Source organism: Phaethon aethereus (genome assembly GCF_964289735.1).
Source record: "Phaethon aethereus genome assembly, chromosome: 2".
NCBI lineage: Eukaryota > Metazoa > Chordata > Aves > Phaethontiformes > Phaethontidae > Phaethon > Phaethon aethereus.
The window spans coordinates 164477394-164495423 of NC_138582.1; the positions used below are offsets into that span (position 1 = coordinate 164477394).

Sequence of the window (18030 nt, forward strand, 5' to 3'; positions counted from 1 at the left end):
AACTTACAAGCTCAGATGCAGACTTGTAAAGCTGGGTGCAATAAATCCCATTCTTGGTAAGCAGAAGCCTTCTATGGTGTAAACTCCATCCTTCAAACTCTGATAACAGCAAGTGGTTTGGGCTGTCGGCATCTTGTGTTCAGCTGCTTGAGGGCAAGCTGCGGGCGTTACACCACCTCGCACCCAGCGCGGTTCAGAGCAGCTCTGAAGTACCCGTCCGTAGTGGCAGCAATGGTGGGGCGGTGGCATTTTTTTTTTGTTCTCCCAGAGTGATTTTTGAAGTTGGATCATCATTTGGTCTGATCTGCTGCACAATGTAAACTAGAATTTCCCTCCGTAATGCCTGGGTCAAGTCGCCCCTAACTGCTGGCGGCGAAGCAGGCCCTGAGGCGGGCGCTCAGCCGCAAGGCCGCCGCCCCCCGCCGCAGCAGCCTGCTCCGAGGGTTAGCGACCAGCTTTGGTAGCGGCGCGCGACTTGCATGGAAGACGCCCGACATTGGAGCTAATCTTGAATTGTAACTTCCCAAACGTTTTAAATATAAGCGAGAGCGTCTGTTCCCAGAGCGGGTACCCCGGGGTGGCGGTTCGGCCCGGGATCTCCCCGTCACGCGCGGGGGAAATCCCCTTAATACCCACTATTCCCCCCCCCCCCCGTTCCCCCCCCGGAGGGCAGTGGAACTATCGGCATCCCCGCCGCTGCCTTGCAGGTAAATGCGCGAGACCATACCAACACCGTCAGGTGGGGGGAGAGAAGGGCTTTCCTCCTCTCCGCCCCCTCTTGCACCGCCCTAGTCCGAAGCAGCCGAGCCCGCAGAGCAGACTGCAAAAAGCGGTTGACCTGGCAGAGCTCCTGGGGCAGTAAACCTAGCCCTCCTCCCCCTCCCTTTTGTGCGCGGAAGTGGTAGTTACCTTCCCCTCCCGCTGCTGACCAACGGGCTTGACTGCAGCAAAATGGAACGTACCAATCCCTCCACTGGAGGGGGGGAGGGGGAGAGGCGGCGGCGAGGTGTGGCGGGAAGCGGTGTCCTGCGAAAGGCCGTCCGTCCTTCCCGTGCGCCTAACGGCCGCCAACGGCCGCGACCTCCGCGAGGGGGGCGAGGCGGCGCCTGCCGGGGGCACGGCCGCAGGAAGCCCGGGGGCCGTAGGGTTAATGGGCTGGGCGCAGCCGCCGCGAAGGAGGGAGGAAGGGCGAGTCCCGGTTCCTCCCCCCTCAGTGTGTGCGGGGTGTGTGTGAGAGGCAGCGCACATCGAGCCGTGCCTGCGTGGGAGGCCGAGGGGCAGCCGCCGCCGTCGCCCGGCCTCAGCGCCGTCCCACCCTGCCTCCTCTCAGCGCTCGGCGGGAACCGCGCCAGCCTCCCCCTCAACGCCGCCACTCCCCTCCGCCGCGCCGCTCCGATGCCGCCGCGGGGCCGGTGAGTCCGCGCCTGGATGCTCATCTCCTTCTCCTCTCTTCCCTCCCGCAGGCGGCGGCGGCGGCAGCGGCTCCGGCTCCCTCTCAGCTCCCGGCCGCCTCCGAAGGGATGCTGGAGAAACTAGAACTCGAAGATGAAGGTAAAAATTGAAGGAAGGGGAGGGCCGGGGGCGGGCCGGTGAACACCAGCGGGGTTTAGGCAGAGGGAAGGCAGCGGGGTACTGCCGATGAGGAGCCCGCCCCGGGAGAGGGCTGCGCCATGCCCTGGCCGGCAGCGCTGTCGCTGCCTGTGCTGGCCGTGCCCTTGCAGGGCGGGTCGCAACGTTCCCCCCGCCTGGCCGGTTCCTCTGCGGTCCTTTCGTCCCGGTGCTGCAGCCGAGCTGTGGCCGCGTAGCTGGCGGCAGTGCTTGCCCCGGCGGTGCGCGCCTCTGAGCCGAGTTCAGTCAACTGAGGTTCCCGGTGCTGGAGGGGAGGCAGCCTTCGGCATCCGCTCCTCCTGCCTTTAAAACGCTCATTCTCCTCGAATACGTCTGCAATACCAAATATAGACTTTGAGAGCGAGGTGCGAGCAATGATGGAAAGCTTTTTCAACTAAAGCTTCTACTCCTTATAGATATGCATACATCTGATTAAAGCGGGCAGCTGTAAAATAAATTTTCCTGATGTGGCAGCTCTCGTACGTTGTTCTGAGCTGTCCTGTTAAGAGCTGCAGTTTTAACAGCGTGCTGTTCTTGATAGGGGGAACTTCTGGCAAGTTTTTATATCTTGCAAGCACTGAACTGTGCTGTGGAGAAGCGTGGATGTTTTTTCTCGAATTTGCGCAAGGCATTTGCTTACCTCTGAAAAATCCGTATTGAGTATATTGAGCTTTCATTTTCAGAACGGATTATTAGATTAGTGGACGCAAATGTGGACGCATAGCTAATCTCTATGTTCAGTATTGTAAAGTGGCTGAGACTTAATGGGATGTGGAGGTGGGGGTTTTTTTGGTAGATGGTAACTGCTGTTGTAAAATGTAGGACAAATATATAAGGAAAACTTTGAAAATAGTAGGCTGAGTCATTCTGTGAAAAATATATAAGCCGGTATGCTAATAAGCCAGCTTCTTGGTTGCTAGCTGGCTTTCTACAGTTGTGGGACTGGTCTGAAAAAGTAACACCTTTTATTTTAAGCTTCTGTGTGTGAGAAAAGGAAGCTCTTAGCAATTGGATTCTTTAAGTTTTTTTTTTTTTAGGAGTCCAGACAGAGTTTAAATTGCAGTGAAATACTTGTGCCTGTGTGAATGCTGAACATGTTTAAATATGAATATTTGGTGGAAGAGATTTGTTGCTCACTTGTAGCTTTTTTTTATTCCCTTCGCGCTGTTTAACTATTTTGAGTTAGGCCTTCATTTTATGCTTATGGAGAGTTAGAAACTTACCGACTTACGTATTTCTTTTTACATAAAGCTTGTTACTGCTGTATAGGAGATCCTAAAACCTGCTGAATCACTAATAGTTAAGACATTTTAAAGCAATTTTAAACATCTTATAAATTTAGATATCTGGAAAGGATATCTAGATTAAAAAAAAAAACCCAACCCTCAGTTTTGAGATGCTGTTGCAATTTTAACAGTGTAACATAGTAGTATTTGGAGTCTCTCAAGTAGGCCGAATATCGGTATGTCTTCTAAAACACTGCAATGAGATAACTTGAGTTCTTTGGAAAGCTTGGTAATTTGTAAAAGAACTTTTTCCCAGTTTTCAAGCTTCTGTTTCTCTTTGTCTCTCATTTAGCGTTAAAACTAAGACTTTGTCTTTGGATACTCAAGCTGAGTGGGTGAGAGCATTTCAGGGATCTGTCAAAAGATAATGCCTAACAGCAAACCTGTGACCAGTTCAAAGTAGGATGTGAGTTTTGAAAGGAAGCAGTTGCCTTACTAGCCTTTCAGACTTAATGAAAACCTAGTTTTCTCCCTAATTTTAAAGCCAAGTGGAAAGGATGTGGAGTGCTGTATTCAGAAGGTAAGATGTAAGTAAAATTAGGAGTGTGAATATCAGACCAAAACTTAGTGTCCAGAATGCTTCTATATGAGAAGACCTATAGAAGGAGAATCATAGAAAATTGAGATGCAGATGGAAATGCAGCAGCTTAGTTGCAGTACATGTTTTATGACCTAAATTTTTGCACTAGTTGCTGTATTTGTGCTAATATTGGGGGTGGGGGAGTAAAATGACATCTGATGGTGTTGACTTCTTTTGTTGGATAGCAAGTAGTAAGTGCTCAGAAGTTGAGAAACTTCTTTGAAATCTTGGTAAGATTTCATTAAGTGGCTTAACGCTGTAACTGATGACTTTTTGTCAAACTTAGTCTCTCCACTGACACCTAAAACTGTGAATTAAATGAGAAATTTGAAACTTGTTTTGAAACTGCTTTCCTGACTGCTTCTACTTTTGAGTGTTTTCTTTTGCTAGCTTTCCAGTTTCTGTATCCATCAACAGTCGCTGACTATCTTGTGTATCAAATTATGCTGCAGTTTTCTTGAAACAGAGAGTTTAATAAGAAGAGCTGAAAAATGAGGCTCAATGTGTGCACTGAATGCCATCCAGTATGCTGAAATGGATTTTTGTTTGTCATTCTCTTCAAAGGTTACACAAATGAGAATTTGAAAGCACAGAAGGCATTCATTTAATTTGGATTCTAATTAAGAGGGTTAAATTGGAAAAAAAAAATGATACTAGGAAGATTTATAGTCCAGGTAGTACTGTAACGAAATATGCAGTCTAGCCTGATGAGGTGATTTCTAAATAAAATGGTGCTGTCAACTGAAAGGCAATTTTTTTCATTATGTACATTATATACGAAGTATATATATATAAACAATTGTGTATGTAATTAGTGTGGACAGTATGAGACATGATGTTATAGTCACAGGAAGAAGTGCTGGCCATCTTTTTGGTTTAAAATGTCTTTACTTCATATATCTGGCTGGATTCTCTAGGATGAGTGCAACTTCTAATTTGTTGGTCACTAGTTCTGTCTAATATTGGCTTAATAATAGCGCTCTTGTGATGTGTAAGAGCAGATCTTAGTGAGATGCTGTTAAACAGCATCAACTACACTACAGCTGAAAAAGGACAGGCTGTAGGCTGATGATGTGCACAGAGAAGGACTGGATAGGCCAGTGGATATTTATTTTATTTAGGACTCCCTAAAGAACCTTTTTCCCAACAGCAATCAGAGCAGGAAAGTAAAAACTCCCATGTAAGAAGTCCAGAGTCTCTTTTTAACTGAAGGATGCTCTAGAGCAAAATGAACTCATCCTGCTCAGTATTCCTTGGATGGGAATGACCTACCTATGTCTCCTCAGAAAGCATGAAAGCTACCTGTTGATGGGTGTGGAGTTTCTCATTGTAGCCTGAAATAGATCAGTGCTGAAAGACCTCTTGTGCATGTATGTAAAAGATCAAAACCTGGTTGTCTTCATACATATTGTGGGTTTGCTTGTTCAGCTCTAGTGCTTGTGCAATCGTGTTTCTATGTTAAGGTTGTTTTAACTTCTGATCAATGTTAAGAGCAGTTCTGGGTTTTATTTTATGGGGGATATGCTGAGCTTGGAAAAGAGCAAGGAGAAATTATTTTGAAGTTCTAATATGAAAAAGGGCTTTAGTTAACAATTACACTTACTAGATTTAATTTGTTAAGCTGGAATTCCAGAAATGGTTGTGTTCCAACAGCCACCTGTGCTGTGAGAAGAGAAACTGGATTAGAGTAGCAAATGAGGAGCAAACGCATGCCTGTCAATTGTATTGATTTAATTAGTATAGTTTTAGCATGTTATTTTGGAAACTAGTTTTGTTGCAATGTTGACTTTCATCCATGCTAATCTCTTCCATTTGCTCAGCTCAGGTAATGAAGTAGTAGCTACTGAAAGCAGAAGTAACTACTTTTCTGTAGCATCTGCTAACTCAGGGAGTCTTTCCAAAGTATTTTCTGCAGACAGAGTTACGTTAATTGCAGGGTTCTCTTGTATCTGTGCTCAATTCCTTGTCTGGAAAAAATGAATTCTGCAAACTGCATGCAGCAATTGTAGCCTCAGTATCTATGGGACTGATGCGCTCGCTCTTGAACACGTTACTTCTCTGGATTGTTGCACAAAGCAGCATTTAGACAGTTACTTGATAAACAGTTTGCATTAGAGTGGAATCTCTCCTAGTAATGCTCTGGCCTTCATCTCACTCTTCCTGTATCATCCATCTCTTCTGTCATGTGCTTGTTTCTAGTGTCTCCTGCAGTAGACTTTCACCAGTAATTGCATCACCTCTTAACTAATTGTTGTGTCTGGGGTCATTCCTTCCCTTCTGCTCTGCAGATTTTCTTACTGTTTCTTTATAAAAAGTAGTTTCTTTATAAAAAGTAGTTTCTTTATAAAAAGTAGTTTCTTTATAAAAAGTAGTTTCTTTATAAAAAGTAGTTTCTTTATAAAAAGTAGTTTCTTTATAAAAAGTAGTTTCTTTATAAAAAGTAGTTTCTTTATAAAAAGTAGTTTCTTTATAAAAAGTAGTTTCTTTATAAAAAGTAGTTTCTTTATAAAAAGTAGTTTCTTTATAAAAAGTAGTTTCTTTATAAAAAGTAGTTTCTTTATAAAAAGTAGTTTCTTTATAAAAAGTAGTTTCTTTATAAAAAGTAGTTTCTTTATAAAAAGTAGTTTCTTTATAAAAAGTAGTTTCTTACTGAGTTCTTCCTGTCTGCCAGCCTCCTGCTGTCAACTGGATATCTGAATCAAGATATGAAAACAAATGTCGCTTTGAGGCCAAAAATAGTTAAAAGAAGCTTGTATAAAATGCATATTAATCTGCATACTAGATTTTGATTAATTCTTAAGACTGAACTGCTCATGTTAGGAGATAGTAAAGTTAAGGCATTCTTTTGTAGCTGTAATTAATTTCTAATAAACATTCATTATGTGATTGTTAAAACTGATGCTCTCTGGAGTACAGAAATGGCATTTTGCCCACAAGATGTGCTTTGAGATATCAGGGTACATGGTGATAGTGATAGGGGATGTTTTATGTGAACTTTCCCACAGCAGGTTAGAATCCTAAGTAGACATATCAAGAAATTATTAAGCAGACATGGTACTTGGTTTTAATATCCTTCTTATGGTCTTAGAATTTTGGATTATTTTCTCTTCCTGCTTTAGAGTTACTTTGTGGTGTAATATAAGAGGCACAGTAGCAGATTCTAAAAAATCTTATTCTTGGTGCTTTTTGTCCTGACTATATGATCTGAAGTGATACCAAACAGTTGCATGGGAAACTATAGACAACCACTTATTCCACTGAATTTACTTAGTTTATATTTTCTGTCATTTTGCCAGAAAGAATATCAAGGGGACAGTGGTGTTTTCTGTGATGTACTTTCCAGAGTTGTTAAAGAATAACATACCTGGAGTATTCAAATGTTCAGCTTTCTTAGTTTATGCAAGAAATTATGATCAAGTGCCCCACTGTCCTAGGCAACCTCATGTCCTTTGTGTGCTAGTTCAGTAGCATCATAGCTTATTTTTTTCTCCTAGAAATTTCCATCTTCAAAGTTGAAAGATGAAAATTAAGATTATATGAAAGTATAAAACTTTAACTGAGCAGTGCCAAAGAAGCTATTGGGAGTTTTGTTGTGTTAGATGAAGACTGTTCACGCAATCCACACATGCATCTTTTACCTTGTGCAAGTATTGCACGTGGTTCTTCTTGTGAGCCCAGTGCTCACTATCTCCAAGCAGTCCTGTTTTCCTGCTCCTATGGAGGATATGACTCTTATTCTTAACATGATATTTAGTCTTAAAATGAGGAAAGCCCTACTCTGCCTTAACTAGGAAACAACCAGTTCACTTCAGAAAAAGCATGCATTCTTTCTCAGGAAATGAAACTTTTTAAGCTTTACCAATCTGGGAAGTGATGTGTCAGGACAGCAGAAGATACAGCATACCCTGTGTAACAGGGCTGTAAAACTCTCTGCTTTGGGTCTTGGGGGATGCAGGAGCTTCTTGGTGGAAAAGCTTTTATAAAATTTTAATGTGGTCAAAACATTCATTTCCCTAACTTGTTCTTGAAAACAGTGAAACCATTCTGTCTGAGACTTCCTAGGAAAAAAAAAAAATGGAAAAATGCTTACCATGGCAATGAGTCCTTGTAATTACTTTGGCAAAGCTGCAAGCAACTGAAAATGGTTTTACCAGAAGTGTTGGGGCTGATTGTGGCCAGGTAGTGTAGCACCTGCATGTTTTGCAAACATTATCTTTCAGGTGAAGTCGTTGTTGGCCAGCAGCTATCTGTGAGGAACATTAAGACAACTTGGTAGTCTCCTATGCTTGAGAGACATTACTGCTTCAGGTGTATGTATTCATGTTAGTATCTGGTGGCTGATGTGAAGTACTGTTTTGCAATAACCTTTACTAGCCACTCTTGCTAGTGCTATCACTTTCATCTGCATGAGATGAGGGACAATGTCAACTCTGCTAATAACTTTGATGCAGAACTTCCTTGATCCAGAAGCTGTTTGGTTTTAGTGGTTGGACTTAATGATCTTAAAGGTCTTTTCCAACCTAAATGATTCTATGATAATGGTCTATCACGGTTGGTCAACAACTGTTTGATGTAAGGTCGAAGGCTTTGGACAATATCATCTCAATTTCCAAGTGTCCCGAGAACCCCCTGATTTAGAGCTTTACAGCATTGCATGCTTGACTAATGATAGATGTGGAAGATGTGACCTTATCAGTGTTGCCTTATAGATGACTACAAGATGCTGTTACTTGCTTGTGACTCCTTTGCTAAGCATTAGCAGGATTGAGTAGGGTAACTACAGAGTCCTTTCCTCAAGAAATTTCCTAGGTGGTGGTCTGTGATGTTGTATCTGATGGACCTTTACAATGCCCATTTACCACGAGGAGAGTATAGATGAAACAATATTACTGTCTTGGTAGTTTGATAACCCCAACTGTTAAATTTCACTGTCATGGTCAAGTCAATGCTTTTGGAAAACTTAGTGCCTTGGGGCATGACTGAATACTAAATGAAGGTGACTTGGTTTAAACTGAAGCAATGCTAATGTGACAAGAATGATAGCGGAATATTTGCATGAATTAGCTCAACCTAGCTGTTGCTAAACAATTATAAGAGATGTTTCTGCTTACTAATCACATGCAACAGATGTGTCTGTCCTTTAAGATAGGACTTTTTGTAATGTGTACTGTGTTTTCAATAACTTGAGGGTGCATGATCACAGAGCTTTATCTGTACAGCCTTTCTGTAAGTTCAAGTCACAGCAGCACTGCTTTTTGTTGGGAACTTGCTGTTTGGGTAGCACTTAAGCTGTCTGCAGTTACTTTATTGATTTGAATATTTTGGCTTCCAGAACTTACAGCTATACTAGTATTGCATGGGTTTGGGGAGAAGTAGATAAATCCGAAAACATCTTAAGGAATGTAGCATTTCCAACGTAAGTACAAGAGTTGACGGTACCACTTTTCATAACAGTTCTTGCATCTTGAAACAAAATGTACCTCTCCATAACTGAGACTGTTTGCCTTTAGATGCATGTTGTGGTGGGCTTTACTGTGATTCTTCTATGAGTAGAAGAAGGAAAATCTGGGAGTTTAGGGGGAAATCCTTCTGTGGAAGGGTTGCACCAACGGCTAGTATTAGCATAGAACCAAAGCAGTCTAATACAAATGCAAGCATAACTATGTTAGAGCAAAGTTGAATTTGACTTTTGGGTGTCTAGCTTGGCATCTAGATGGAGATTTGGAAAGCTTAAATACCCCTATCCTTCTAAGACTGAACCACATCTAAGATGTTTTTGAATGTGATATGAGTATTGTCAAGGTAGCTTTCAAATACCATTAGAATAAATCTAACTTGGTTTTAGATTCTTTCCTCCTCTGATGAATTCTATATGGATTTTGCTGTTTTATGTGAACCAGTTTGGTGATGAATTTTGTTGTTAGTTAAACTTCACCAGTTTTGACTGTGGCAGAAATTAAATGGTACTCCTACATTTTTGTCTAAAAGCAGTTTTCATGTGCTGTAGACCAGTGGTTTTATTTACGATATGAAATAATTTTAAATTTTTTTAGCTTTGTTGTTTTGGGGGGGGGGGTGTTTGTTTTTTGTTTTTTTTTTTTACAATACTATTTTGCTTTTCTCTGTGTATTGTGACTGAGTATTAGTTATGACATTGAGCATTTTCAGAAACAGAATCAAACTTTTTTTAACTATTCCCTTACACTGTGGTATTCTTTCCCGCTGTGTAGTTTGAATTTCTAGTGACACAAAGACACAGAGGAGGAAGAGATCTGAGGTGCCAGAGAAGGGAGCAAACTGGGGTAGACATAGAAAAAGGCCATTCATGAGACCAGGAATCTAGAACTTGCATTAAAGGAGGAAGCTAAAAGGCTTTGCTCATTTAGCTTAATAAAAGGAAAGCCAGGAGATGCGATAACATTGTATGTATGAAAACATCCTGTAAGGGGTGGGAAGGGGGTAAACACCAAGGAGGAAAATTAACTGAAGAACAACATTGGCACAAGAACAAATGGATATAAACTCTTCCTGTATAAGCTTTGAAATAGTATTCTAACTTCCAACGTAGTTGCTATAGGAGTGAGTCTGTAGGATAGACTTCTGATGCTTTGAATCACTGCAGGGTGGAGCACATCACTCACAGTGAAAGTGGTTGTGTAGTTGTCTTTAATAAAAGGCTCTGAATGCTGTAGTGCTTTGCTCTGCTTTGCTTTACACAAGCATGTGTGCCTTCTGCCATAGTCTTGCTGGAACTCCCTAATATTTTTGAGTTAATTACTTTTAAAAAACAAACCAAAACCCAATGGTGCTCTGTACGGACATCATATGAATTCAGAGGAAGATCAGCTTTGGGTGAAGTTTCAGTTTATCTGTGGTATGGAGAATGGATGAAGAGAACTTCTAAACTAGGTTCCAGAACACTATATCTGAATATACTGTATTGAGTACTTTAGCTAGGAAGCTGCAATTTCTCTTTCTGTATAGCTTCAAGCTACACCTGCCATTAGGTAAATCTCTTAAGTGGTATATTGAAACAGAACACTTCATAATCTATTAAGTGTGCATACAGATTCATAAATTGTAATAAGAAGTGGCAATAATTGCTATTTAGAAAATGTTGGCATGCATAAGGAGGGAAGGAGGAGAAATGTGTAAGGGGAGACTAGGGAGAAATGAAAATGTAAATACTCAATTATTAAAAGCTTCAAGTTAAGATATTGTAAGTAGTCATTCAGGATTTGAGACCAACAGTTTATTAGATCTGTTTTTCCAACAAACATAGTCCAAAGTCCTTAAGACTTAAGCCTAAAAATTTACTTCTTCCTTAAAGCATTATATAAATGATGCTTTGAGTTTAGATTGTTAGTCCTCAGTAGATCTCCTAAAGATTACATACTTGCCCTGTTCAGTAAGGATATGACTGTGGCTTGTGAAGATATTGTGTACTCATTTTGAAAATGCTTGTATTGTGAATAATACTTTGGTTAAGCTGCTTGTTTAGGTTTGATCTTAAATTAATTCCTAAAAGACTTAAATGGCTATCTCTTAAGTATGTGCAAACTGTATGTAGGAGGACTTATGTTTACTTTAAAGAAATAGCCAAAGTTCAAATTGTTTCCCAATCTCCCAGTATAGATACTAAGGATAGAGGCTGGTTTATTGTTTCATTAATTGCATACTTGAACCTTCCTTGAATTCAGCTCTCCAGTGTTTGGTTCCTGATATTAATATTCAGAGGCTTAATAACATTTTTAGTTTCTTGTGTTTTTGTGGCCTGCGTCTTGCAATCTTGAAGAGCATGTCTGCATTCCAGACAGGCGACATCTTAAATTAGATCTTTGTTTGGGATGCTTAGAGAAAAATCGTAGAGCTTGCTGTCAAGGGAGGATCTTGAACATGTTTTAGAAAATTCTTCAGGTCAACTTATTCTTTATTGTGGTGAAAATCTTAGAAGCATTATTAGGTTGCAGGCTGAAGTTGCTACCTCTATGCACAAAACCATGGTGATAAAGATTTGTACTTTGAGGAAAGCTATAACTTCATCACTTAAATCAACTTTTGGTCAGTGGACTGTTTCAAAAGTTCTCAGTTGGACTTATGGTACTGTTTACCAGTTAGTCCCTGAACAAGGCAGCTCTTGCTTGTAAACAAATAAGTTTGCCTGCCTGCCTGGACAAGAAACTTCACAGTTACTATGATTAGCTGTGGAATGTGAAGTTTCTTAAGCTGCTCATCACTTTTTTTTTGTCTGCCTCAAATCTCACGTGATCATTTGCTTATCCACACTACCAGTGGAGAGCTACAGTAAAAAAGATGTGTTAACTTCTCAACCCATTTACCAGGACTCAAAAAATGAGAAACAAAATTCAGTGCAGGATTTTGAAGTGTGCTATGAATACAAAGAAGATTGAAAACACAATCTGAATCTTTCATTATTTCAGGCAGCTATTTGTATTAATTTTCTCTTACAAGTCTTATCTGCTACTGAAGTCTGAAGAAGTGGAGATATTTAAGCCTTAAAACCAGAAAAGTGGATTTTTTTGAAGTATGGTCAGGAACTAATAGCCTTTTTTGTTCTTCACAAAAGCAGGATGTGCTTATGGGGTTGCAGACACTTGTCTCATTCCATGTTTTTAAGACCTTTAAGGAAGGAGACTGTACAGTGTCCTAAGGTTGCTTTGTTCTGTCTAACCAGCATTCTGGACTGCATTAATAGCTTTCTAACAGCTGGGGTGGGTTTCTTTTTTGTTTGGTTGTTGTTTGTTTAAGCAAACTGTGCCTTTTCTTTCCTACTTCTGCTGTAGCAAATTAAATGACAGGGTAGTTGTTTCTCAGCAATACTGTTCTTTAGTCACTCCCCTAATTTGCACTCATCCAACTGATTGTTCCTTTCCAATTCTGGTATTTTTCTGAAAGATCAAATTAACTCCAAACCACTTACAAAGTCGGTTTGAAGATACTGTGAGGTTTACAGTCTTGCAACCATTTCTAAATCTTATTGCAAACTCTTTGAAGCGTGTTCTATTCCTGGTTTGAAGATCACTAAAGAGAATGATGAATAAAATGAAGCCTGATCCTCTGAGACTCTCTTGCAATGTTTTCCCTGTGAAAAATCAAGCTACTGGTAAAACCTCTTCCAGAGTACCTTGAAGAAAACTAAAGACTTGTGGTCAGGAGGTTGTCTGTTTTTTTCCTCACTGAAACCTCTTTCCCTTTCCATGTTTCTTCAATAGTTCTGGGACATTGTGATCAGTTTCAGCTTAATTTCTCAGAAATGTAGGTTTCAAACCAAACCTCAGTTCTGTGGAGTTTTGTGAAAGTGGGAAGAGAGTGTCTTTAAAACCTCACCTGTACAGAAGAGCTGTAGTGTGAACTTGCATGCCATTCTGCACTAGCTGATTTGCATAAGATGGGCCTTGCAAATCTTCCAACTTTGAGAAGAGTTTGAACTGGAGCTCCTATCTTCTTAAAAACACACAGTTGCCATCCTGTCTTGTCTTTTTTTTTCAGTGGGTTTACATCTTACTAGTTTCACTGCAGCTAGAATTGCTTGTTATGCAGCTACGTTGTGGTGATTCTACCATGTCTTTTCCACATGCAGTAGTATCCAAGCTTGCTTTGAAATCAGTGTCTTGAGTGTACTGTGATTTTTTTTTTTAATTTATTTATTTTGTGTCCACCCTTTTTTATCTAGTTGATCACTTTATCTTGAGTAAAAACTGATTAGACTAAACTGTTCTTTACACAACCCTATTGGCTTTCTTCTTTGCTTTTGATGAGCTGCTTTTGTAGGTGCTTACAAATTACACTGGTCTTAATAACTTGCTTCGATACGTACCTAAGACTTCTAGAATCATAGAATCATTAAGGTTGGAAGAGAGCTTTAAGATCATCAAGTCCAACTGTCAACCCAACACCATCATGCCCACTAAACCATGTCCTGAAGTGCCATGTCTACATGTTTTTTGAACACTTCCAGTGATGGTGACTCCAGCAGCCCCCTGGGCAGCCTGTTCCCATGTTTGACCACTCTCTCAGTAAAGAAGACTCTGACTGGTTTTGAATTTGTTTGGCTCTCCTTTTGACTGGTATTGTATCTTCTTCAACTTGTAGAGTTGAAGAATGGTTGTTCTTACCTAGGGTGACTCCTGCTTACGCATGTAATAACCTCCTATCTCTGCATTAAGCAACTCCTTGGGACAAGAGGAGAAAACAACTCAATTACATTAATGATCTAAAGTGACAGAACAGTTGCACAAACTCTAGAATTCAAAAGATGTGTGAAGACTTGCAAAAAAGGTGTAGATGCAAGCAATCCTGAATGTAATGTTCAAAAGTGTCTAAAGCAGTTACAAATATAACTCTTGAACTGAAATGTTTTAAGATGTGTTATGGTTTCTTTTAGCTTGTCAGTTATTAGGAACGATTAATCTTTTTCTGAAGACTTGGGTGACAAGACAGTGTGCACTTACTTCTCTACCTATTAATGTACCTAGTCTCCCCTCTTATTTTGTGTACCTCTAGACCCTCTTCCTATTTGTAGGATGAATTACAGTCAGCAGGACAGAGCTTACTTACTCTAACATTGCCCCAGTGTGCTCACACTTCTTAAAATTCTATTCTTCCTGTCACATCGTGTACTCATGCTGCAATATGTAATTGAATTAATCTTGGATCATTGAAGAAGCTTCTGATACTGATCTCTACATACACTTCCTATCACTTCTTTGTATCAGAGTATCTTACATCTGGAAACTTACTGTGATCTTTCTTTAGCTGCCAGCTCATGCATTCCTTTAGATTGGGGTGGGAAATGTTCAATCTGCAACATCCATATTGTGTAGCCTGTGGCTGCATGAATAATGCTACTGTGTAACTTTAATGTGTGGTCTGCCAGGATATTTTAAAACTCTTTGCAGCTTTCAGAAAGAAAAATAAAAATCTTGTCTCTGTCACTACATCCTTCCCCGTTCCCCCCCTCCCCCTTCCTTGTATTTGACATCCTTTCAGCTTGTGATGGAATAGTCAACTCCTACTGCTGTTGTCATAATAATTCCTGTGTATTAGACTTTAGACTTCTTTGGGTTTTTTTGTCTAAAATTGGAAGTAGTCCTTTGCTAGCCTTGGTTGCCATCTCTGCAACAAAGTTGTGCCAAGCATTTTCTAAAATTAATGATGATTTCTCTCCTGCCACTTAGAGTAGGCATCCTTGTAACCATCTCTTCCCACCTTTTCCATCTTTTTTTACCACTCAGTCTTATCATGTGACTGATTACATGGGTGGTTGTTTTGGTTGTTTCGGTGGGCTATTTTATTTTTTCTGAGAAAAGTTTCCCCTTGAATAAACAGGAATCAAATTATCACAGAATCATTAGGGTTGAAAAAATCTTTAAGATCATCAAGTCCAACCATCAACCCAACACCACCATGCCCACTAAACCATGTCCTGAAGTGCCATGTCCACATGTTTTTTTGAATACTTCCAGTGACGGTGACTCCAGCAGCTCCCTGGACAGCCTGTTCCAATGTTTGGCCACTCTCTCAGTAAAGAAATTTTTCCTAATATCCAATCTAAACCTCCCCTGGTGCAACTTGAGGCCATTTCCTCTTGTCCTATGGCTTCTTACTTGAGAGAAGAGACCAACACCTACCTCACCACAACCCCTTTTCAGGTGGTTGTAGAGACTGAACAACCCCAGTTCCTTCAGCCGCTCTTCATAAGGCTTGTTCTCCAGACCCCTCACCAGCTTTGTTGCCCTTCTTTGGACACGTTCCAGCAACATTATGTCCTTGTAGTGAGGGGCCCAAAACTGAACACAGGATTCAAGGTGCGGCCTCACCAGTGCCGGGTACAGGGGACGATCACTTCCCTGCTCCTGCTGGCCACACTATTTCTGATACAGGCCAGGACTCTGTTGGCCTTCTTGACCACCTGGGCACACTGCTGGCTCATATTCAGCCGGCTGTCAGCCAGCAGCCCCAGGTCCCTTTCCACTGGGCAGCTCTCCAGCCACTCCTCCCCAAGCCTGTAGCATTGCATGGGATTTTTGTGGCCGAAGTGCAGGACCCTGCACTTGGCCTTATTAAACCTCATACAGTTGATCTTGACCCATTGATCCAGCCTGTCCAGATCTCTCTGCAGAGCCTTTTTACCCTTGAGCAAATTATATAATACAACATCGCTTCTTTTTCCTGTGCTTGCCCTTCTTAAACTGTGTTAGTATTGTTCTCAGGCCAAGTCTGACATAGATTCAGCTTCTGGTGTCTTGTTTCTTGTCCACTGTTTCCAGTGTTCTTGGCTCTTCCAGACGGCTCAGCAGACTGAGAAGTCATGCCTTCTTACTGCATTATTCTCTGACAAAATTGCAGTTTCTTGTTCTTCTCTCCCAGTCCCTCAGCTCCCATGCTTTTCACAGGATATACCATGTACATTTTAATTTGTCTGTGTATCATTCAAACCTATTTAAAAATCTAACAAATTAGTCATTTATTTTATGAAAGGTAGGCTGAAGTAGAGCTGTTGCTTGTGATCACAGAAACATACTGTACACAGCGTAGTGCTGCATTTCTTTTCAGAATCAGTTCCTGGCTGTCCCTTAGCTAAGGAGTGCTGATAAAGTCCTGCCTGAACTTTTGATTCCTGGAACATTGTTCTTGAAACCCTGTTTCTTCATTCTGATACCTCCCTTTACCTTAAAAATCATGTTTTGGGGGCTGTTGGTGAGCTTGTAGACAACTCTGAAGAATAGTTTGTGGTTCTTACTATGTAGTTTCATTGTTGCTTTTTGAGTGGATTAACTGTATCCATTCTTGATGGTTGTTTAGATCTATTAGAGGTGTTGTGTTAATGAATTAACACTAGATCTACTACCATCTCCTGCTTTGGGAACGTTGTGGGGGAGGTTATCAAGGATATTAAGTAACTCATTGAGTAAGTTCAGAAGCTTTATAGCCAGTTTTGGTGGCAGCTTTCAGATAAAAATGCAGGCAGAAGAACAATTTACAAGCTTAATGACGTATTTTACCTATTGTATGCTCTGCCGAGATTTATCTATAACAGTACGGAGAGAGGGTAACTTGTGCTGGCTTATTTAAGTGATTAGTCACCCTGGTGTCTTCTGGCACCATTTGACTTAGCTAAGCTGATCTAATGGCTAGCTGCCACAGCAAGGGTGGTGTCCTTGTATAGCTTCTAGGGTAAGGAAAGGGCAGGAATAATCTTGCCATATGGCTAGATATGGGAGCTGAATAGATCTAAAACTGGCACTATCAGGAAACTGGTAACTTGTGACAAATTCAGCTTTTCCAGACAACTTGTGGAACAGTTTTTTATAAATCCAGAAGCAGTGTGAAGGAGGGAAGGGAACCACACAGCCCGTGCAAAGGGATCAGTGGCCGCTGCTACTATGCTGTGGAGCCACATCGTTAGTCCTGTCCTTTGAAAAGGTAGAGTTATTCTGTATTTGCTGGCAAAGGAGTGATGGCTAGGGATGTGAAAAATTTCTCTTTTTAAATTGCAGCTTAAGCCAGATGTACATGAACAACTCTCCAATTCCTGTTTGCATTGAGAGATGTGTTCGTCTAAGCTGTTGTTTTTTATTTCTATGTTAAAAAAAAGGCTTAATTATTTTTCTTGATTAAGTGATATAAGAGGGAATAGTAGAGTGCTTTTGTTGGTATAATGCCTGTTCTACTAAAGTTTATTAGTATAATTATACCAGTAAACTTACCGAATGTATTGCTTTTGGATCAATTCTGTAGTAAATACTGGGATGAAAAATCTCTTTTGTCTCTTACCTATAACTTTTTAATCCTCTAGCATCTGAAATGTGATATTCAGCATATTACTTGACTTTTTGTAAATAAGAGTGTGACTTGGAGTACCCTTAAGTACAGATATGTAGGTGTGTAGTAACTGAGAAGAAAATGTTTTTTTTCCGGTAACTAGGTTATTTAGTGCACATGAGAATATCACAGAAGTACATTTCTACTCTCTTCCCCATTTCCTTTTATCCACTATCTGAACTGTCTGTGGAGAGATGGTTATGCTAATAGTAGTAAAGCTGAAGAGTCTAGTGTTGGATACTGGGAGTGCTTAGCTCCTGCTGCTGTAAGAAAACTGTGAGCTTTTAAAGTTGCACAGTTTCCCAGACTGATTCCAATTAAAAATCAGGGGGGATGGTGGAATTATTGTGTGTATGTGTGGTTTCTGTCTTACTCTAAGTTGATCACTTAGCTAGACAGTTAGCCAAGTATATTTTTTTTTACATACTGCTCTTGGCTGGTTTTTTTCCTGCTTTTTAAAGGGCTTGTATAATTTGGCAGTTAACTTCATAGTAAACCTAGAAATGTCAGTTATACAAACAGTTGTTTAGGCCCATAAGAAGTGTTCTTTGTGTTCTTCAAATGTTTGAGAATTACTAGAGCTACCAGCTCGCAAGTTAACCATGAGGAGCAGGATTGTGGTCTGTGGTAGAATTTAACTCTTTAAAGCAGATGAGAGAAAACAGTCTCTGGGGAACCTTATGTCTTCCTTTGAAACTCCTGGAACCACAG

General features: G+C 40.7%; 1 protein-coding gene across 3 annotated transcripts in view; it reads left to right on the plus strand.

Moving 5' to 3' along the window:
- PRKAG2 (protein kinase AMP-activated non-catalytic subunit gamma 2) overlaps positions 1-18030 on the plus strand; it is a gene marked incomplete at its 5' end in the record, with an annotated part of 237177 nt that overhangs the window by 180214 nt on the left and 38933 nt on the right. For 2 of the 3 annotated variants that reach the window (XM_081996736.1, XM_081996737.1), the window contains one exon: positions 1470-1551. In XM_081996736.1, coding sequence (XP_081852862.1) covers positions 1470-1551 — 82 coding nt within the window. Of the gene's footprint in view, positions 1-1463; positions 1552-18030 lie in introns of all 3 variants that reach the window. The other variant, XM_081996735.1, reaches the window with a different exon arrangement.